Here is a 22693-nt window from a genome sequence, read left to right on the forward strand (position 1 = left end):
ATATAGACCAACTGAGCAACAGATGATGCACCAAGTTCAACACCTATTTTATGATCTTTTCTTTTAGGTGGAAAAACTGGCAAAGTACTTGGACCCAAATGATTTGGGAAGAATCAATTTTAAGGACTTCTGTCATGGAGTTTTTGCTATCAAAGGTATGTGCGTATTTCTTAAAAATAATCCTCTCAGTTCCACTAATGTTTCTCTGGGTGCAGAAGATGTAATGATCAAAGACATCCTCTCTTTTGACTGTGGTTATTTGTAGTGACAGTAGGGCAACTCTGGGAACAGAACCTCTATATTTTTCCTCATGTGTCAATGTGAGCAATACTAGCGTGCCTGCATCCACAGTGTATTGGTTCACTGTTATTTTTTCAGAACAAATGTGATGTGGTTTAAAGACAAATGTAACAGAAGAAAGAGTAGCTTTGTGGTTACCAGGCAGTGCCAAAGTCTGATACTTCCAGGTTGTCATCTGGTTCTGCTGTTGATTTACCTAAGGAAGTTAGAGAGTCCTTGGGCTTTAGTTTCTCCACTAGGAAATCTAAGACTATTATACTCTTCTTGAGGTATCTGCAAGGTATAGTTAATTTATGTTTTCAAAGTACTTGGGGATATGTTTGGCAATGAAAAGGGTTAATTACAGGTTGGCCATACAAGCCCTGAAGATAGAGACCAGATGGATCAAACCAATTCCTTTTGCAAGGAAACAGTCCTTGACAGAAGACACAGACATTATTATGCTATAGCTTAGCCAAAGGGCAACGAAGCAAACAGTGAAGAGAGACTTTAGCTGTTTTGCTGCTGATTAGTTTTCTAGCTTCCCATAGAAAAATAATCCAGCCTGTCCTTTTCCAGACACGTAGTATGTCCTTAGTAAAGTGCCAGAGTGCTGTCATAGCCCAGAGGCTTCACTTCAGTGACAGGGTGAATGTCACAGTGACCATAGTGTGATTCCAGGAGAAGCCTCTGGAGAGTCTGCTACGATGAGATTATTATGAAGCCATAATGATGCAAGAATGTAACACCACAGCAATTTTAATTAAAGTTTATGGCAGCCAAGGACAGTGTATAATTATGTAAAATTACAGTGGGAAGCTGCTTTCAGTCCATGTTCATGGAGACATCTTCCAAGGTGACACTGATGTGTTTGAAGAGAAGCCAATAGAAAGCCCAGAAGGAAAATCAATACATTAGTGTATAGACACTCAAGTCTATACTGGAGGCTTTCCTTTTCCAGGAAATGCTGTAGGAAACTGGGTTCTAGGTTAAATAAGACACAAGCTCTGTAAGTCATCTGGTAGTCCTCTCTAATTCAGAGTCTAAAGATGTGCACAAATGCACAATATATGATCAGGAAGCGATAGATGTGACTCAGAAGAACATCTCTTCTGTAATAACTGTGCCCTTGTCCAACACTGGGCAGTAGTCTCAGTGAAGGAGTGGGCAGCTACGTTTCCTTTTGTGTGAGGGACAGCGTGTGCATGTTGACAGTTATCAGAGAGTGATGATGCCTTGGGAGTTTTCATCCTTGCTCACCTTGTGGGAACTGATTCATGTATTCATATCCTAAGGTCTGCAAAGATGTGACTGAATCAAACTCTCTGGAGTACTTGTACTATATACTATATATACTCTATACTATAGCTTAAAGCCCATATGTGGAACATATTATAGATAGGGTCCAAATCATATGCTCGATGGATATTAGTATGTATACATGAACAGATACAAAGAAATCATCCAATTCTGCAGCCTCACCTAGAGCTCTCTTAGCACATCATTAGCATTGTCAACACTTACACAGTGTCAGTGCCAAGTGTGTGTAGTTGCAGGAGCAGTTATATCTGTTTCTGATAAGACATTGTTATGCATGCTTTCACAGCATCTCTTTAGAAAAGCTGGTTCTGTTGCTTACCTCACAGTATGGAAGTTTTATTGGTCTTTAGTTACCAGCCCCATTTCTCTTAAAAATTAAATTGGTCATATTAAAGTTCAGAAAGGGTATGTCTACCTTTCAGAATGGAAAACCTCCACAATGTTGTTACCTCTCACTTTTCAGTGCAGCCACATCCCAGGGGTAGCAGCAGGCTTGTTATCAAACAAAAACAATTTGTCTTGGCAGCAACAGATTATAAATATGATTCTTTGGCATCTCAGCCTATTGCAGTTGCTTGGGGCAATCAGATTAATAGAGCAAAATGAGATCCTACTATAAATCCAGTTGGTTTTTTCAGTAATGGAATATGAAGCTGTGTTATTCTTAGCACTGGAAGCCAAATGTTTAAATTCAAGCTTTACTATCCTAATGCCTTGCCATATTTCTTATTTATGAGACATCAAATTAATTTGTCTCATAGATGCTTGCCTTTATAGTATGCTGAAGAAATTTTTTGCTGCACAGTGTGATATGGTGTCAAGGTTTTTTTGGTAGTTCAGTGCTTTGAATGTGTTTAAAGAATGAGGTTTGAAGCATCTAGAACCACAGATTCAAATCTATGGTAAAGAACTGACCTCTGATGATGTTGATTTAAACATTTCAGATCCAGGTATGGATCTTGGCAAAAAACTCCATGCTGGAACCTGAAGAAAATCCCAAACATTGGAGTGTTCAATGTCTGCTCTGTAACTTGCTGGTAGCAGCTCTCGCTGCAAGGAGAAACCCAAAACCCTGGATCTGAAATCTGCAGCTTGGCCTCCCTCCTCCATAAATCAGGGCATTGTTCACTCTTGCATGGTACAAATGAAAAGTGTTGTGTTCCTTTACAAGTGGACATCAAGGCTTGTCTCCTCCTTAGTGCTCTGAGCTGGATAAACCTCATGACATACGAATCATGTACCTTCACAGCAGCTGCTGGGACTATCAGGTGGAAAAGACAATTAATCTTCAGCTGCTGAGTAGCAGGAACTGTGGGGAAGGGTGTGCTGAGGAGTCTCACTAACAGCAGGGACCTTTGGAAGTGATGGAGAGGACTTTTTTTCAAGTGGAGGTATCTATGCTAGAGGGGAGAAGTGTGTTGGAGAAATTAATTCCTACTGTGTCTCTGGGGTTGAATACTGGACAGGCAGGGTGCTTTCTATTTATGGAAAGCTTTGCTTCTTTTTGCTGGCCCTTTGTGGATTAAAGGACTTTGCCTCAGTATCTGTGCTGAGCCCCTGCTGTCTAGGCTGCTTTCCCCACAAAATTAGGCTCTGCCAGAGCCAGGGACAGGCTTGCTATCAAATTTAAAGCTTTGCAGCAATTTCATTGGAATGCTAGCATATGAAGGTTTTACTCCTGCTGAAGCTGCCCTCTCTATCTGCTCACTGCATGGCGTTATTTCTAATAACTGCATCTGTCTGGAGAGCAATTGCCATGAAATAACACCTCTACCCTCTTACCTAGCAGCTGTGTCAAACCCAGTATAGCCTAAGAAGTGGCACTGCTTGGAGACTTTGAGAGCAGCCAGAACATCACTCAAAGGCTGAATTCCCATTGATTTCAGCAGGGTCAGCGTGGGATCCATTACTGTTTGCTCAGTGGAGTCAATGACTGGTTTTGCTGTGCTGAATTTATTATACTGATCCAGTAAATATTTTCTGCCACTTGTAATACTTAAAGACTTGAGTGGAACTGTTATTTCTAATGCGCTATGCAGGCTGGTAGGTTCCACAGTCAGATGTGTTTGTGGGACCAGGCTCTTGGTATGTTTAGCAGGCTCTAATTAAGTCTGACCTGTTCCTTCTATTTTAAGATTTCTGTTGTCTTTCCAATAGTCTCTCTGCTTTGATATTCCACTCTAAAAGAAACCCAAACCCTGACAAGTAAAGGGTGAGCTCCCCCTACTGGGTGTTGCTGCTCACAGAGATGAGAGGGTACAGCACGAATACAAATTAATATAGAATTAAAAGATAAAGGCAAATGTAATCTGACTTTATAGCTTATTTTAACCATGAAAACAACTCTGACCACTGTGTACTAATTGGAGGGTAATGGCTTTCATAATGGGAGAGACTGAGCCACGTTAGCACAGAGCACTTCTGCAATCTTTGTGCTCTAGCAGAATCAGTTTTTTCAGATGAAATCATACAGCCTGTTTTTCTCCTGGAGCAAGAGAGTATTTTCCTCATCTTGTAGAAGTTTTAAGGACGTTTAAGTTATGTTCTGATATAACATTTGAAAACAGGGAGTTGTAGAAGCTCCTTCATATTCATTAACAGTGCGGAAGAAGCACAGTTGTGAATTTATACACTTCCCCACCTGCAGCAATAGCAACCTTTGAATCTTCAAAATAGTAACACAGAGCATTATGTGCCTTCAAAAATCCACCTCTGTGCTTCTCTGGATCTTTAGGCATCTAATAACTGCAGTTGGCTGGAAAGCTTCTAGAAGCAGTCTTCATGTGAGCAGATTAAAGTTAAAAAGTAGATATGTTTCCCCATGAGCTCCTAGCAATTTTGATGAAAATTTCAAGAATACAGATTTGCCCAAAGCTTTAAAGAAATGTTCAAAAAGGGAAGTTAGCTGTTCTGGTAGTTCAGAGTGAGACAGGTTATCTGGACTGTTAAAGAATATGGAAATAGTACAATATGAAATTTGATGGGGTTTTTTCTATGCAAAGTTTTCCAAAGCAGAATATTTCTGGCCTTCTGCTTCACTGGAGATTTTTTTTTTTTTTACTTTTCTTTTATAGTTTCATTCAGATGCTCCAAACATACATATTTCTCACAAAATCAGTGCCAAGTTTTGACCACCTCTTTTAATGAACTTTAAAATCTAATTTGCAGTCCCTTAGCTGAGAATGGTATTGTACCAGCTTTGCCCAGAAGATCCAGTTTGGAATAAGAGATGGATATGTTGCAGTCATGTAAAAGTTTATCTTTATTTGCCAGGCACCAGTGTTTGTAATGTATACCAATACCTAAGACAGCCGCACTAGCACAGGAATTTCAGTAAAGCATTGCAGAAAACCTCAGTCTTGATGAACCCATTTAGGCTCGTAGCTATAGATCTCAAACTTCACAGTATAACTGGAGATGATTTGATGAGTCTATCCATTCTTTTAAGAATAACTTATTGACAAGAGTGGTACTTGGGATAGCTCCAAGGAGGACTGTCATATAAATGTGAAGAGCTGAGCTCTCCTGTTGTAAATTACACTATAGCTGTTTAATGAACTGAAGTTGGTTACTCTTAAAAGTACTTCAGAGTTTTCTAAGACTCGACTACATTTTACTAAATATAGCCTGAAACCATAAATGAGTTTAATACACCATTAAAGATCCAAGGGTAGATAAAGTAAAAAGCTATTGCTTTTAGGAAAAATGCCAGGAACCAACTACATTCAATTAGGTAACCAGATTTGATTTCCTATAGTATTAAAATAGCTTAATTGCCTGTGAAAATTGCCTGGTGCTGTATGGGTTAAATCTCCTTCTTGGAGCATTTGCAGGAAATCACTTTGCTACAATTGTGTTTATTTGTGGCCAGAATGTATGTTTGTACATTGACTGTTTGTTAGGGTGTGAAAACCTATTTTTTTCAAAAATGAAACTGAAGGTAAATTTGTAAAATTATCTTGTAAGAGAAGTCGTGACTGGCATCCTGAGTGAACTGAAAAAGTTAAAGGTTCATGTCTTCCCCTTCAGTGATTTGTAAAACACTTTCATCATCTTTGCTTAGGTCTAAAGATGATCCTGTCCTGCCTCTGGACAGCCAGAACTGTGTTTTGAGAGTTTACGAGTCTTAGGTATTTTCACGAAAGGAAAAATCTTAGCTGGTTATTTTCACAAAAAGAAAGGATAAATGACCTAATGGTTTTGGTACTACTTAGAATTCTTGTTCTGCAGCAGCTTTCTGACCAGGGACAGGTCATTTTCCACTTTACCTCACTTCGCCCTGTAAAGTGCAAATAATTCCAAGCTCATATGCTACTCCCTAACCCAGTTTTGGTCAAATGAACTGTGTTTGCTTATGCATTTTTAATATTAGGATAAATAGTTTTTAACTCAGATAATTTTGACAGACCAGACTAGAGAGTGACTCAGTTCTTTGTTAAACAAGAACTCATACATGTCTGTGTGTCAAACAGTCTTCTGAGTGGCACAGAGAAGCTGCCTCTGTGCTGGCTCATCAGGTGTCTTTAGCCAGAAAAGAAAATTAAGCAGCTTCTGGCCACTCTTATTTTGGGATCTGATAGTTAAATTCTTTCTCCAGATACAAGATTGTCCCTGATCTGTGTCACCCTGCACAGTGATTTATATAATGCACAGCCCTTCAGCAGAGTGTTCCTCCATAGAAGGCATCATTTTGCGGAGCTGAAGCAGTAAATACACAAGGACTTGAAACTATTCCTGGGTTAGCTCTTTGCCTCTGTCTACTGCCTCACTATGATTGCAGTACAGCTCAGTCTCCTTGCCAAGTGCTGCCCTGAAATGTAGATGAGGAAATTTTCTCAACTGTAGCAAGGGAGAGAGAATGTCAAGCATATTAATATCCTACGATACAAGTAGACATCCAAATGAAATATCTCTAATCAGCCATGTAAGTAGCTTTCGTTTTTACCATTTCCTGGAAAATTAAGTTATAGCAATAATGGGACATCTTAGTGCAGAAGGTCCTTAAAGTAGCCAGGAAGTATTCCTTAGCTTATTTGCAATGGGTTATTTATAGACAGTTTCTAGCCTTGGGCGCATACTGCTGCACAGCTTGAAATATCCATCATGGCAGTTCTGCAAGCCTCAGCAAGCATGTTTATTCTCAAGAGTGGTAGTGGTAGCAGAGAGCACCATGTGTGCCAGACTAGACTGCTCACTGTACAAATTGTTGTCCAGTACCTTAATATTTCCATACTGAGATTTGCCAGAGTAAACCTTGATTTTTCATTGTTTTCTGTCTGGACTGTGACACACTAATTTAGCTCACTGGCACTTCCCAGGCTGCAAACCAAAATATATTCTGGTAATAAGACATACGCATGGTATTTGAGACACTATAGTATCTCCTCTTTATATTAGGCCCCTTGTGTAAACCTCCTGGACTACTTGGAAAATTCAAGTTATCATTTGGATAAGGGGAGCAAAAGGTGAGATATGTTAGCACTGTTGCAGAAAAACACCGAGTGGAAAGCTGATGCATTTCCCAACAGTGTGCCAAAACCCACCCTCCTGGTGATAAGGGATGGCCCAAAGAAAAGACCAGTACCAGAGTCCTTCAGAGTTAAGAGATTCTGATTTGTGTCTTCACAGAGAAAAAGAGCAACAGAGAATTTATTCTTCAAACACAGTTCTTAACAGGAATAAAACCAGTGGCACAATCCTAAGATTTGTGAAGCCAGTGGCCATCTTTCCATTGATTTGATGGATGTTGGAACAGGTTCAGATGTTTGCAAGGTAGCAATGATGTGATCTCAAAGGATCTCAGAGGAAGATGGCCTCCCAGCATTTCCTGCTCTTCTTCCCTTTTTTATGGAGTATAACAACATGCAGATCTTCCCCACACAGTGAACAGATCCAAGCTGTCATGGCAGCTTGCATGCTAAGCAAACCTTTCCCACAGGGGACGCTGGTTGCTGCACACTCAGTCCGCACTCAAACATCTTCCCACCAAAAAGTCACCTTTGCAGAAGAAGATAGTCTCAGATGAACCTACATCCCCAATCTGTCAGTGCCAATGGAAACTTGGCCTGTGACTTCAAAAAAAGCAAGATTTGGCTTAATTTGCCATTTCAAGCTATGCAACTAGGTAAACAAATTGGATTAAATGCCTGGTGGTGTTCTGGAAATGGGTTGAATGCTTGATCAGCTTCTGTGGTTCTGGATCAAGACATAAAAGCCTGTGCCAGGTGGCTCTCATGAAGAAGTGAGGGCTGCCCCGAGTAGGTTAGGTACGAAGGAGGCAATGCGTTTCTCCCCAGTGTTTTTACTGAATAGGCTTGAATTTAAATGGCCAAGGGGTATCATGAAGGGGTCCACCTTAATAGATAAGGAAAATAAAAGAATGTGATCAGGAATAATCTCAGGTAAGAACTGAACAGCAAAGAGGGGAAACAAAAGACCTCGCAGCTAAAGTCTAGATTTGAGACCCTGGAGATCTGGGAGCTATTTGTGACTCTAGCTCTAACAGACCAGTCTGGCTGGCATTTCAAAAGGAGGGAAGGCAGAAAGGTTTCTGAGTCCCCCTGTTCTGGGCAGTTAAATCCTTCTTTGAAGACCCACAGCTTTTGTGACTTTTCCCCACCAAAGAAGAAAGTTGGGGGAGGTGATAACTTCTCCCCTAACAGGTTTAAATGAAGATTGACAGCTTAGAGGTCTTTAGTTAAAAGCACTGTTGTTAATACAACTGAATTAGGAAAATAAGGCTTGAAATTATAGCTGAAGATACCATTGTTGGGAATTTTTAGGACGGTGTAAACACATCTCCTTCATTACACTAATTTGCATCCATTACTGTGTAGCACTTGGCATTTATTTTCTTTTTTGTTGGAGATAACTAATGAGTTGGTGCTCCATATCATGCAGAGACCTATTAGCAAAGTAAGCAGTTCATACGTGTAAAGACTCTCACAGTGGGTGCTGGCATAAGGCAGTTTTATGAGTAATAAGCTTTGGTTATTATTCTGCTTTGGTTATTACTCTATATACTACTTTATGTCAAAAGGTACAAACAGTAGATTGAATTCTCCTCTATAAGAGGACTAGGGAATAACTTCAGTCAAGCACAGGCTGGCACACTTAATGATAAAACCAAGGGAAAGAAAAGGATCGTAGCTGGGTGGGAAGCACGAGAGTCACAGGCAGGGCAAATTATGTAGAAAGATGTTCTCTCTAGGCAAACAAGTTTAACATCTTGCCTCTATCAGCCAGTAAATTATTTTTTTGGATTGTTATTCCCAGGTGATCTCTTCTTTGGGAAGTGACCCTAACACACCATTCTCACACACTAACTTCTCCATCAAAGAGAATAATGCACAGAAGTGTGCAATTAATAGCTTAATTTAGTCTCTGTTCTGTGCCACTTGAGAATCTCACTTTGCTGCAGAAGTTGGAAAAGGAAAAAGAGTCCTGCTGCCTGTTGTCCATGTGACACTCCTGACATCTTAATGGTTGCCTCATTCACCATGTGCTGCCTCTGACACATGCCTGTGTGTGGGAGACAGGAACAACGTATTCATCCCCCATATTAAGCTTCCTCCATCTGGTCACCTTTTTGGTCCTTTTAAGTACTCCTTTGCTTTGTAAGGGACTCCTCTCCATAACCACAAGGTATCTTCACCCCTACAGATGTTAGCCTTTTATTTTAAAAGCAAGAGAGATCAGCTAACAGTATAAACCCGTGCAGTTCACACTTTCTCACATTACTGTTTCCTCTGGCTCACCTGCCTCATGAGTGGGTATCAGTGTGTAACCTCACAGCCAAATGTATTGCATTAGTGATGGGACAGAAGAGAAAAATACTGGTGGATAATTGCAGCTTCCAAGTAGGGTAGTGTACAACACATGCTGAGAAGGTTTCACACAGTTTAGGCCCGAGGCTGTAAGCTGGTTATTCTAAAATAGCCTGGCCTGATATTACTGCTGTCTGCAGCTCAACATGCCAAGTGCAGTCATTGGTAATTAATGAGGAATGAGGCATTTGGTGATTTCAGTGTTTCTATATTTGTCTCAGGTTTTCAGATGAGAGGAGGACTGAGGGAAACAGACATTGATTTTTCCAGCTGTTAATGCGGTTGTTAACAAAACCAAACACAGAATCTGAAAATCTCCAGTTGCAGTGCATAGATATTTGCTTGCCAAACACCACATGCTCTGTGACAGAGCTCTTTCTGAAGTGGAATTTGTGACATTTAGGTATTGCCCCTTTGTCACTTAGACCAGAGAAAATCAGAAGGAGCTCCTCCACTGACACTAATGTGCAATAGACACTGGCTCATGCCAAGCCTGCAAATCCAGTGTTTGACCTGAGTCTGGGGTTGGTCAGGGGTGGGTTTCTATCCCGCAGGATGGTTTAGCAAGCCAAGCAATGCTCAGCTTTCAGTTTCATTGCAGTGTAGAGTATCTGTGCTGAGAATCAGCATTAGTGTAATTGCACTTATTTAAGTGCCACATGCTAAGTATGTGCTGTGCAGAACTCTGAAGGCAGAGCTTTGTTACAGCTATTTAAATATTCCAGAGCTAGCTTTCAAGGTTTTGTGCATACAGATTAGCTACAAACCTGTGTTTCTTCCTCCATTGTCCGTGCAACCTCTGGGAAGATAACCTCTCAGGCTGACCATTTGCTCTTGTTTCTCTTTGCCAGGCTGTGAAGAGTTACTAAAAGATGTCCTGTCTCCTGAAAACTCTGGGCCTCGACACTACGAGCCACAGTATGTTGATTACTACTACCAGGTAAGAAAGGTGCTAATTCTGTCTCATGTTAGTGGACTGCGGAAGCCTATGGAGTGATGTGTAGTTGTAAATGCTGTTGTTTTACTTGGCCTGTTGACTCTTCCTTCCTAGATTCATGACTGTTAGCAAGCCTTCTGTACTGGTTTAAACTGCATTTAACATAGGGTGGCTGACAGCTGGCATGAGAATATTTAGGATTTGGATAGCATTCCTCTTACAAGACTTGGTATTCGTTTGGCTGTGAAGGGAGACATCACATACAAGCTCACTGGCACCACACAAGTGGAAAACACTGATTTGTATCTAATTAAATCAGTCAAACTTTGTAGGTGAACAAGTCCTCAGAGACCTTCTGCAGATGATAAACAGGGACTCAACAGCTGTTGGGAAGCAGAAACAATACACTGTTGGTAACCTTGATAGTACTTTGGCTGGTGGGTATAGCATATTTTCAAACCATTAAAGGTCTTAATCTCTATCCTTAATTTGACAGTCTCTGTGCAGTCTAACAAGCAGGACAATGTCAAGTTTTCCTTTAAGCATCTATTTGTCTCTCCTTCATTTTACTTTAGTTTTAATCACCTCCACCCATGTAAATTCTTAAGATTAAAGGTACAGTTAGCATTGTACACTCAGATAAGGATTGCGTGTCACTGGTGTTAGGAGACTGCAAGTGATCCTGAAATCAGTAGGGAAAGCATTTTACCTTCCCAGGTGATGAAGTGTGAGAACAATACTCATGTATTGAGGAAAGACATGTGATAAGCATGCTGGTGCTACAACACTTCGTGGTATTATACAAAATGGTTTCCACTGTTCATACAAAAAGTATAGAGACATTTCCTTCACCTCAGTGCAGAAGATGTCTGTTACAAGATGGAAGGAGCCTTCCATGACTGCAAACAGGAGGACAGAATTTGGTCATAAACTTTCTTAATGAGGAAGAGTTGTCTGGGCTTACTGGCTCTTTTTGCTTGAAATGACAGGCTGGTTTTAGTACCTGGGCTGTGGCAGGACACCACCATAACTCTGCTTGTTTCTGAAGCCCTATTTTTTCTTTAACTGATGACATATATACCCGCCATGCTGTTGCTTGGTTACTTTAATAGATATCATAAACCAAACTCCCTGTTTTGCAGTAGATGATAGAGGTTATAAAATGGAAAGCAAGTTCTCTGCAAACACTAGATGTTCCCCTGTTGCTATGCAAGACTGGTTCTGACACTCTTTGAAGGCAGGCAGCTTGGTTGTTGGGTCTTTATTCCTCAGGGATTTCACATCTGCTGTCACCCGAAGATGTGTTGTGAGATGGCTGCAAACTGCACCACTCCTGCCACCCATCCTCCAGGAGAGCCTGAGGGTGGGAGTTGCAGTTGCTAATCCAGATGATTAGTTCTGTTTGAGTTCTAGATTTGTGCTTCTGGGAGAGGAAGGGAGCAGAGGGTGACCCTTCCTGTTCAGAAAGAGTTGATCTGGCAGTGCTGTGGTGGAAGCATTGCTGATCACTCCAGGTAGGACCTCTGATGTCCACTAGCCACCCTGTATGGTCCCTGCAGTGGGCAGCACCATTGCAGTAGAGTCCAGCAGCTGTGCTTGCCCACTTTAATTGGGACGATGCAGTATTTCTGCGGCCTCTGAGCAGAACCAGGTTCTTCCCCACCTGCCCGCAGGGCAGATGAGCTATCATGGTGGGGAGAGGACAGGAAAGAGTGCACACTGTTGTACACCTCATGCTTATCCCACAGCTCCTCTGCACAGCTGCCCTCCAGAGGGGATCCGTTTCATTTACAATCTTCAGGTCTTTCACGTGCAGTTTAGAAACTGTTCACTAGATGTCAGTTAAAGACTGGGAAAAGGCTGTGAACGGGCTCTGCACTTGCTTTAAGGATCATCTCCTATGGCGGAAAGTTGGAGTTTTCGTTCTGGTGAAACAGAGAAGCACCGAGGCCCAGGTGGATTTGAGGTTATCACCGTTGATGAGATTTGTTCCCCATTCCCAAGGAAGTGTGTACTGAAATTATATGAGCTCTCCTTGCATCTGGTGCTGTAGTCAAGTTTATGGGCATCTCCCAATGGCACGAATGGTAGTTGCCTGTCTAATCTGATTTTCATCCCAGTATATCCTTTACATGTCTGTCTAAATCTCAGGTGCAGTCAAATTCTCAAGCAGCAGAAGGATACATCTGCTGTGATGGCACAAATAGATATTTTAAAAGGGGATGCATCTTTTTTATTCCACCCAAGGGGCTGTACTTACACAAAGGCAGGTACTAAGCTGGTTCATTGTTATGCTGTCTCTGTATTCACAATGTGATTTAAGAAGAGGAGGAGATTTATCCTTGTCACATGTTATTTCCCCTGTCCCCTGCTTTCACTTTTGCTTCCTCTCTCAAGTGCTCACTCCCTCTATTGTAGCTTTCTGAAGCCCAAAGGCAGAAACCTGAAGATGTAAAGATAATGTTGAGAAGTGGGATGAAGTGGCAGGAGCCACAGTAAGGTGCTAAACTGATCCAGCTGTTCATGTATGTTGAGTCAAATGGGGAAGAAGAAACTGCCAAGCCTCCAGCCTTTAATTACAACCAACTGGATGCAATTAATTTAAATTGATACATAAAATCCCCTGATACCAGGAGCTTGGGGCATTGCATTTGACATTTTCTAAATGGTCTGCTTTTACTTTTTTTCCTTCAGTGTAAGCAAGAAGAAAAGCTGACAAGCTTTTAATGTCTAAAAACTTTGTCCAAAAAGGAGAAGAAAATCCTATCGTATATGCAATTTAAAATGCAAAGACCATTCTATGGAAAGTTTCAAAGGGTTTATAATGAGTGGCTGTGTTAGTGGTATTTCAGGTGAACAGAGAGGTTTTCCTTTGAGCTCAAGTCTGTTAAGGTGATTTTTGCAGAAAGCAAAGAGCAACACTTCGTTACTGTCAGATCAGTGGGAATCCATCAGCATTGATTCAGGTTGCAAAGAGTATTTTTTCTCTTTGGACCAGAGAAAGCTGGTGGGATTGCAGTTAGGAGTTGGCAGTTGTAGAGTCCCTGCTGCTCCAGGACCTACAAATAAACCTGCCCCCTCTGTCTATGAATTCAGAGACTGTTGATGTGGTCAAGGTCTGTATTGTGCTCCATCTGAGGCATTGCTTCAGTCAAGTGCTGTTTATTAGTATAATTTGTCTCTTACAGCCTTTAGAGAGATAATAGAAACACTTTGAGTTTGCCAGAAGCCAACTTATCGACCCTGAATTCCTTTCACAGTGTTTGATGCTATGGCCTCAACTCTTGTTTTGACTCGTTTGAAGGGAGACAAAAGTCTCCCTAGTCCAGTATGCAGGATTTGCTTTGTGGCGAGCATCTGGTAACACTTCAGAGGCCTTGCATAGCCTTATGGAGTTGGTAACCAACAGTAAGTCCACAGCTGAAGTATGTGTGTGAAAACCCAGACCCAGATTCAGCCAGCTCAAACAAAGTAAAGTGCCTGTGTCTAGTATTTCCAAATGGCTGGCTCTGGGCCTTCCTGGGCACCTAGCCAGATGGGAGCACTAGCCACAGGACTCAGAGGGAATTAGGCTGGCTGCATCTGCAGCTCCCTGGCCCAGATTTGCATTGTAGGCCCTGAGAAGCAGTGACCTGGGTCTAGGTGCTCTTCTGTCTGAGCACCTAAGTTTAGGAAGAAGGGAATCAGCAACAGGAGCTGGATTTTTCAGCTCTTCACATGGTGTATTTTGGCAGTTCAGATTTGAAGGGAGCCTGAATCTAGATCACCCGGATAGATGACAGAAGAGGAGGTTGAATGGTGGATCTTAGAGCTTCTCACCACCAGGTAGCAGGGTACCTATTTGAGTAGCTGCTTGTGAAGGGACAGACTATGTATTTTTACATGTGAGTAATTGCCTTTTTGTCTGAAATCAGTGCCCAAATGCCATACATGCAAACCCAGTGGAAGAGCATGTTGTAAGATACAATAATAGCAGAATCCTTATTTTAAACAAGGCTGTTTGTTTCTTATTAATTGTTGTTGTACTGAGTTCCTGCTTTCCATTTTTTCTCTGCTCTCGCCTGTAAATGAGAGAGTGAATCTGCCTCTTAACAAGATACAGGGTGATTGCTGCATTTCAAAGAATGAGCTGCCTTTTCAGGCCTCTGTGTGTTTGCCTGCCTGCCAAGTGATTAATTACACTGTATGAACAGCAGAAAAATTGTTGAAACATGACAAATAAATTGTGTTTGCCTCTGGGATGGAGCTGGGACTACTAGCTGATCTGCTGCTTTGAAAATATTTTCAGTAGCAATTAAGAGTCTCCCACTGGCTTCTGAAAAAAGTTTTTTCCCCACTAGCTGCTTGAGGATATCTGCTAATACCTGTGTCAGAACAGAGGGGGCCTTTCTGCACTTGGAAAAGACTGTGATCCAAATGGGTTTTTCATTAGGCTGTGGAAGGATGTAGCAGCCTGAGACACAGCTGGACTGAGGGAAAGGTGAAGAGCCATTTGCATAGGTCTCCTTTGTCAGCCTGGAATTGCAGTTATCTCCATTGTGCTGTCTCTTGCTATTTATTGAAAAGCAAAGTGCAGGAAAGCACTGAATATTTTATTGAACTCAAACTTGCAGTTCTCTTCTTCTTGTTACCATCTTAAATAAAGTGCTCTTTTTTTTTTTTTTTTTTTAACTGAGGACATCCCTTTCACCAGGTATGCCAGCAGTTGCAGCAATGTTAGTTTGCTGGCGAACAAATCTCTCTGGCTCACTTCAGTAGAGAGGAGCAAGCAAAGACATCAAATCTTACCTGAGCCCAAGAAACATCTGCCCTATCACTTCTAGTTTCCCAGAAGCCTGTTCTGCCCAGTTTGGGGTGGTGTCCACCACAAAGACAATGACAGTCAAGGAATAATATTAACCTGACACCACAAGTTAATGCAGATCTTTACTAAAGATAGCACCACACATCCTTCAGAGCTTGTCTGTTGACGTATTTTTATCTTTTGTACAGACTGGGCAGTGCTGAGCCCCTAAGAAAATGTCTTCCCACATGGTTTGCTCTGGGTCTGTGCTGAGCTAACTCTTCTGGAAGCTGAAGCAAAGTTTGAGTGAAGGATGTCAGATCTAGTGGGGAAACTCTGGAGAGTCTATAACCAGATTTTTTTGTATTTTTCATCTCCTATATGCTGTGTTTTGAAGCGACGCCACCTTGACAATCAAGTCATCAGTGTTCTTGGTCAAAGTGACCTCATTTGTCAGGAGGGTTTTCTTCATACTGTTTTTCCTAATGTTAAATACAGGTGTTGCCTAACTGTTAATGTGAAATACATCCTTCCTCCTGCTTTCTGTGGTAGCGTTAGCAGAGACACTTCTATCTTAGCAGAGGCAAAGCAGCTAAGAAGTTAAGTTGGAAATACCCTTCCAACCGATAGCAAAGAGAAGAAAGCAGCCTGCGTGGGAAGAAGCAATATTAAACACAGCAAATTGAAGCTTTTTTTGTTTTCTGTTTCTTATCAGCCTGCAGTTTTCTCCACCACCACAGTCTCTCAGTGATTCTTGGCTCCCATTGTGTTTTCAGCCCTGCAGATGATCAGTCTCTGCTTCACGTGTGAAGACTTCCCTCCCTGTGCTTGAGACTCTTGGGGTGTTTATGCTGCACAGCCATCAGCGCAGTGCGTGTTTGCAAATTGCTTCCCTTACCAAGCTGCTGGTGGGCTCTTCTGTCCTGCTGTCACTGCAGGACCCGCGCTGTGATTATGAGCAGCTCATCCTAACGTCTTTCCTCAAGAAGCTGGGAGAGAGGCTGCATCTTCATTTCTGCAATAGTCAAAACCTGGGACATGCATGTCCCCCAGTACTTCCAACTGGGGAATGTTCTGGCTCAAGCCTTTCTCTTGGGTATGCCAAGGGAAGCAAGAAGGTTCCCTGGTTTCCCTGGTCTAATCTAGAAGTCTGTTTTATATTTGGTGCTCCTAAATCTGCCAGATTCTCCTTCCCCTCAGCTTCTGCTGTATCTCCTGGGAAATGAGCTCTTTGGGAGGCCTAGGCTAAGGATTGATCCCAGCCCCTGCTGAAATCAGTAGAAAGACGACTTATACCCTGGCAGGAGTTAGGTCAACACCTTGGGTTGTTCTGAGGTGGTTGTTGCCTGAATCCCTCTCTGGAGAGGAGACGGGGGAAGAAAAGCGTGATGAGGCACAGCCATGCAGTTACAGAGAGAAAAAACTCCATGTTCCTAGGTAGGACTAGGCAGGATTATACACGGCAACACACTGCACCGGTGAGAATTTTATTGTAACCTCTAAGGGCAACACTCAGCAATTCATTCTTTTCCTATTTTTTTCCAAGCATCAGAAAGCAACATTAACTACAACTGCCGAGGAACCCCCAGTGAACAATTACCAAGAGCAATGAAGAACACAGCGTGCCCCCATTTGGGACTAATTTACATGGAAATTGCCTGCTTTCACCTGGCAATATTCTGAATTATATATTTTATGTTTATGCATACATGCAAAAATAAGTGTCCTTGGTACAAAACACCTGCATAAAAATAATCTACCTCTCTGGCTGCTCAAGCTGATTACAAAATGCTGCTCTGAAGAAATGTTGTACAGAGAATGAGCAGTTTTGCACTCAGTGCAAGGTAGGCATCTTCCAACAAAATAAATGCTGACTCCTCCAAAAACAGCCATAAAAGAGATTGAGGATTATTTTCTTTTTCAAAACCAGTTTAAATTTTTGATTTGGTAGAACATCACACGCTGACATTTTTAAAGGGGAAATTACTTTTTCCCTGACTTGTTTTTGCTGTTGTATGAAACACGCATAAAATAATACAAAAGAAGTGAATCACTCTGGCCCAGTCAAAAAATATTTCTTCCCTTTCTCAAAATGTGTTTTGGATTTTCTTTTGAGAAAAATCTGAGGTTTTGACCTTCTTATCCTGAGCTGGGCCAAGAAAATACTTTGAAATCTAAGAGCTCCCAGACTGGAAGAAATGTTTTCCCACCCAGTTTTTGCCACAACACCCCAAATGCAATCTCTCTGTCGGAGGCCAGCAGGAGACTGCTCAGGGCTGGGGTGTGACCTGATAGAGATGTTGCTTGAGTTTCTGTAGCCCTCAGAATGGAGTACCTCAGTGCAGCAGTGTTTATTCGGGTAGTGCCATGGTTTCAGGGTTAGGAAGCTGGGCTGAATTGGTGTATGTCAGTGTTTCTGTGAAAATTCTGCCAGTTAGCTCGTTAAATTTTAAGCACCTGCTCTTGCCAGTGAACTACTGGCCTCCTGTAATAGACACTTAAATCAGTGAAGGATCAAATATTATTCACTTCCCACAGAGACTTGTCTGAGTCAAAATTTACCATTTCTTAGGGCTATATTTGGCTGAGTGGTTTGAAACAGGTGTAAGTATGACTGCTCGGTTCAGCCATCCTTGCTGTGACTCGGCGACAGTGATGAAGTTCCAACCATAGTGTCCTTCCAGGCATCTATAGGAAAGTCACCTCATGCACTTATTGTTATCTATGACTCTTTTTTGAGTATTTATTTCTGTTCTGTGGCCCAGGTTGTGTTGTATAGCATTCAAAAGCTTTACCATTTGAAAGTCTGTCACCTAACTCTTTGATAGAACCTCTCTTTAATAGACATTTTCTGTCTCATTCCTATTTTTTCCTTCTGAGGCATTATCTTCAAGCTTTTAATCTGCTGATTTTCTGACTAAGCACAGTTTTGGGGGTGGTTTTTCTGGAATTGTCAGTTGCCATGGCAAAGTATTCCTCCCATCCTTGTCTCTCCATGGATAAACCAATTTAAGCTGTGGCTCAGTCGTTGGGTAGAGGCTGTGAAATGATTGAAGGCTAAAAGTTGGTCTCTTTCTATCGAGGAAGTCACATGCCTATTGATTTAATCCTTCAGGTAAGTATGGCTTTGTGGTTTAGTCCTTTTTGCCTTTTGTTTGCTGTACTCAAAATCTGTCCACTTTAATTTGTGGTGTGTCTTGAATATAGCATTCTTAACAACATAAGGAAAAGAAATATTATGACAGCACTCACTGGGTACTGTACTCCTGTGAAAAAAATACAACTGCTCAGTCAGAGGGTGGTGAACACATCTTGACTCTGATATATGGCCTTTGGGGAATACCAAAATGTCTGTAATAAAAGTAGCTACATAAGAGGCAGTGCATGTAGTGTTCAGGGAGTTTCTTGACACTTGTGTGACAAGATGAGGATATCTTTGCCCTCCAGTTCAGAAACTTGAAATTGGCTCACTCTTTGGTTTTATTTTTTTATTTCCTATTCTGCTTCATATCTTTTCTCCTTGCTGCTTAGGGAAATTTGTTCTGCATTTATGGAGGATTTTGGGACAGAGTGGTGTTCTTGGAATATTTTCAGTAGGAAGGCTCTAAAATTGAAATACAGGATATTTTTTTTTTTTTTTTAGTAAAAAGCATTGGTTTATGTAGGTTTTGGGGTGGGTTTTTTTGGTCAGAAGCAAGTTCTGTGTAGACCCGAAAAAGCTGGTTGATAAAGCAAAGATTCCAGGTTATTACAAAACTGTAGAGAGAAAGTCAACCACAAAGAGATGTTCTAGCTAAACAAAGCCAGCAAAATCCCTCATTACACAAGCAAACATAAAAGATTTGACTGCTTCTTTTCTGCCTTCTAGCCTCTCTGACCAAACTGAGAGCAGTGTATTCTTTTGGAGGCAGCTTCTCTTATTTTTCAAAACAAGAGCTGCACATACTGCTAGGAATTTTCCCACTTACATAAAAAAAAAATCCCTCCATAGATGAAATCTTACAGGAATCATTTCTGTCACACAGCTGCCACTATACTGCCCACTATATTTTAGAGTTCAAATACATGATTTCAGTAGCCTCAAGAATTGCCTCCAAAGTGACCCATGCCATTCATGAAGTTGCCCAGTACTTTTCCTAGTTATGAAAGCTCTAGGACATTTTTCCCACTTCCTTCTTCTTGCATTTCACACCCAGCCCTTGCAACGTCCAAAATCCCCACAAAACCACGTGGACTTTGGCTTACCCCTTCGAGTGTCTCCCCCCACTAGGTTTTCCCAGCAGCGTTGAGACCTGCAGCCCATGGTGGGGAACTACCCCAGCAAGGTGCTGGCATGGGGCGGACTGTGGCACTGTCCTCTATCAGAGGCAACGGAAATGTTTAAAATTAAGCCATCGTACTCAGCTGGGCTCATAGAGCTAAAAATTAGATCTTGATTATGTTGTCTATTTTTAGAAGCTGGAGAAGAATCAAAATGTGATTTTTTTAAAATATTTTTTTTATTTAATTTTTTTAACATGCTGCAGTAGAGAATGCATTTTTCTGGATGGAGGCAGGCTTTTCCAGTACTGGCACACATCTGGGCTGTGATAAGCAATTTGTAACTGAACAGGAAGAAAAAGTAGGCCAGCCTACAAGAGAGTATCTAGGAATTACTCCTGAGGGATTTGTGCTACACTGCCTCCAGCAGCTGAAATAACAGCATGAAATTGCGATTAAAAATTAAGAAGAGATATGGGCTATTTGACCTTCTTTCAATCAGGGACACAGAGGCCCTGTCTAGAATAAGGACGCAGAGAAATGCAGCTTCTGTTGAGCGACTGCATGCCAAGAAGAGGCTGTTGAACTTCATCCTAAGCTCAGTGGAACAGAGAGATCATTTCTTTCCATTCGACAAGGTCCTTGCAGAGCCTGGACCAGTTTCGGAGCTGTGTGTACACTGGTGGGGCAGTGCCACCAGGTATGGGGACTGCCGCCTGCCGGGCAGTGTTTAGAAGTAGAGTGAAACAGTCTTTGCTCCAAGAGATATGGTCTAAACAGATTAGAAATAGGAAAGAAACTGTCAATTGTTACATTTTCTAAGTTTACAGAAACCCAGGCAAAATTAGTTAGGCCCCTGAGAGGCCTTGTTAATTAGGAGGTTTTTTATTTGGCTCACCTTTTTACCCAGACTGTTACTGTAATTACCCAGTTGACTCTAGTATCAGTTGGGGAATAGGCCATGAGATAGAGTAGCCTGTTTAGGTGGATGCGTACACTGAATCCCAGGCTTGTTTTGGTACTTGGCATTATGATAAGCTACTAGGAAGGTTAAGTTGGAATAATAAAGTAGCCATGGCAGTGTTGATTCAAAGTTGACTCAATTCTGATGAGCATTTTGGGCTGACAGGGTGAACCTGGCAGCCTAGTCTCAAATCACCACAACTAGGAAGAATTTGGTGAGGGAATGCATAAAGTAGACACAGTAAGATAAAAAAGGCATATCAAAAAGGGGGATTCCTTGGAGCTTTTGCCAGCCTATGTAAATAGGACTATGACTGGCTTTCCAAGAGACTGATTGGCCTTCAAGGAGACATCCCTAGTGTGAATCCTGTTCATTTGTTACCTTTCTACGGTCACTTGACATATTGTTTGGGGCAAAGGCTTTCTTAGTATGTGTTTGTACAGCACCACGTAGAGCCAAAGCAGGATGACTGGAGGAGAGAAAGTTTGCAGGCTCTGCACTCTTGGATAGATACATCCCAAATACATAAATATGGTATAAATGTATTGCAGGGTTTTTGCCAGCCGTTCTTATAGAGTAGTGCAATACATAAATAAACTTTCTTGCCATGGTAGAAATTTATTCATAACACTGTGTACAAAGCCTGACCTCATTTAAAATGGGGGGAATTTCTCAATTTACACATACTGAATATGCTACCACCTTCTTCTGGCAGTAGGGAGGACATGTTTGCCTTGTTTTGGTCACAGAGCAATAGACAGAACCTCAAGTGGTTTTTATATATTCTCCACAAGAAGTTTCCTATACTGGTAACTGTTCTCCATTTATTACTGGCATATGTATGTTGAAAAAAATATTGCTGTTTGTTGCTCCAATGAGTTTTTCATTACTGTGTCCTTGAAGGCTAATGTCATTGAGGAAGATTTGTTGGGGTAACTGGGGCATGTATCTTTCATCAGGAGATGGACCATATGGTTACAGTGCCCTAAGGCACACTCATGGAAAAGTCTAGTGCATGGAAGATGGGAGCCTGTCCAGAATGGGGAGGGGTGTTGAGGAACCACTAAGAACTGTTGGTCATATTCTTAGATGATGAAAATCAGCCTAAGAGCATGAAAGAAACATGTCCTCTGGGAGGACAGGACCACTTCCTTTTAGAAGGAAGAGATGGGAAGGGGAGAAACCAACACTATGTTCCTGCTGAGTTAGGTTTTTTCCCATCTTGTAAGCTTTTAAGACTGTTACAGTAGGAACTTTTTATATATATATGCCTCCTTTCAACTCTTACAGCTTCACCTTCACCAGGGTCCTCTTTTGTCTTAGAGTTTCAGAATTTAAAATGATTTGTCATATTTAGATATCTAAAAGGTCTCTGCCATAAATCTCTACATTTTAGATTAGTGTATTTCTTGGGATCTTTGCTCCACTGGTTTCTTGTTACATTCCTCAGAATATTTCATAGATGAGTTATTATTGCAGTGTGTTCAATGAAATTTTTTCTTAGTGCATTGTACAAGAGAGCTTACATCAAGACTGAATGAAGAACTGATGTCCTACTTTCCCTTCATCCATTCACAGTGCAGAACTGCCTCTGAGCAGAGTGTGTCTGCAAAACTGAGCTCTGCGCACCGAGGAGATAGGTATGCAAAGACAACTTACCTAAAATGTATATGTAGGAGTGCAGTGAGGAATGAAGAAAAAAGGGAGGGGGAGATGAATTCTCAAAAATCAGAGGAAAGTAAATCTACAGCCACAAAAAGAAAGTTAAGGTTTGGGAGATTAAAGCAAAAACAATTGTGTGAAGTCTGAACTGTAATTAGAATAGTTTCTCTCATTCACCTGCTACTTATGGAGACTGGGTTTTCTGCAAATGTTTCTGGTACCCCCCGTTATCCTAAAGGATCCCGTGCACCATACAACCTCTAGACCAAATCTCATAATACTAATTGAATTAGAGGTCTTTACTGTGGTTAAACCTCCATCAGTAAACTTCGAGTAGGAATTTCAGAATTTGGTCTGACATATATGAAGTCTGTGCCTAAAGTGTAAGATAAGTGTTCCTTCTTTGTTTCTTTGGGGTTTTTTTCCTCCTTAATCTATGCATGATAAAAAAATAGAAACCAATATGATAATGGGTAATTTGTGATCCTTTTTGTCCTTTTGTGATCAGTTTATCCTTTTGTCCATTTTGTGATCAGCTTATCAGCAACAACCCAGAAATGTTAAATTCTGAGGACGCCGAGTCCATGTTCTGGAATCTCTAGGCCTTGTCCAAGTAACATCAGTCCTGCCCATAAAATAATGCAACTCTTTCTCCACTCCCA

General features: G+C 41.4%; 1 protein-coding gene across 4 annotated transcripts in view; it reads left to right on the plus strand.

Moving 5' to 3' along the window:
• Window positions 1-22693, plus strand: part of RAB11FIP4 (RAB11 family interacting protein 4) — a 127879-nt gene that overhangs the window by 43374 nt on the left and 61812 nt on the right. For all 4 annotated transcript variants that reach the window (XM_074847196.1, XM_074847197.1, XM_074847198.1 and 1 more), the window contains exons 2-3: window positions 68-155; window positions 10277-10365. In XM_074847196.1, the coding sequence (XP_074703297.1) occupies window positions 68-155; window positions 10277-10365 (177 nt within the window). The remainder of the gene's footprint in view (window positions 1-67; window positions 156-10276; window positions 10366-22693) is intronic.

This window comes from Strix aluco, chromosome 21, assembly GCF_031877795.1.
Source record: "Strix aluco isolate bStrAlu1 chromosome 21, bStrAlu1.hap1, whole genome shotgun sequence".
In the NCBI taxonomy this organism is placed as follows: domain Eukaryota; kingdom Metazoa; phylum Chordata; class Aves; order Strigiformes; family Strigidae; genus Strix; species Strix aluco.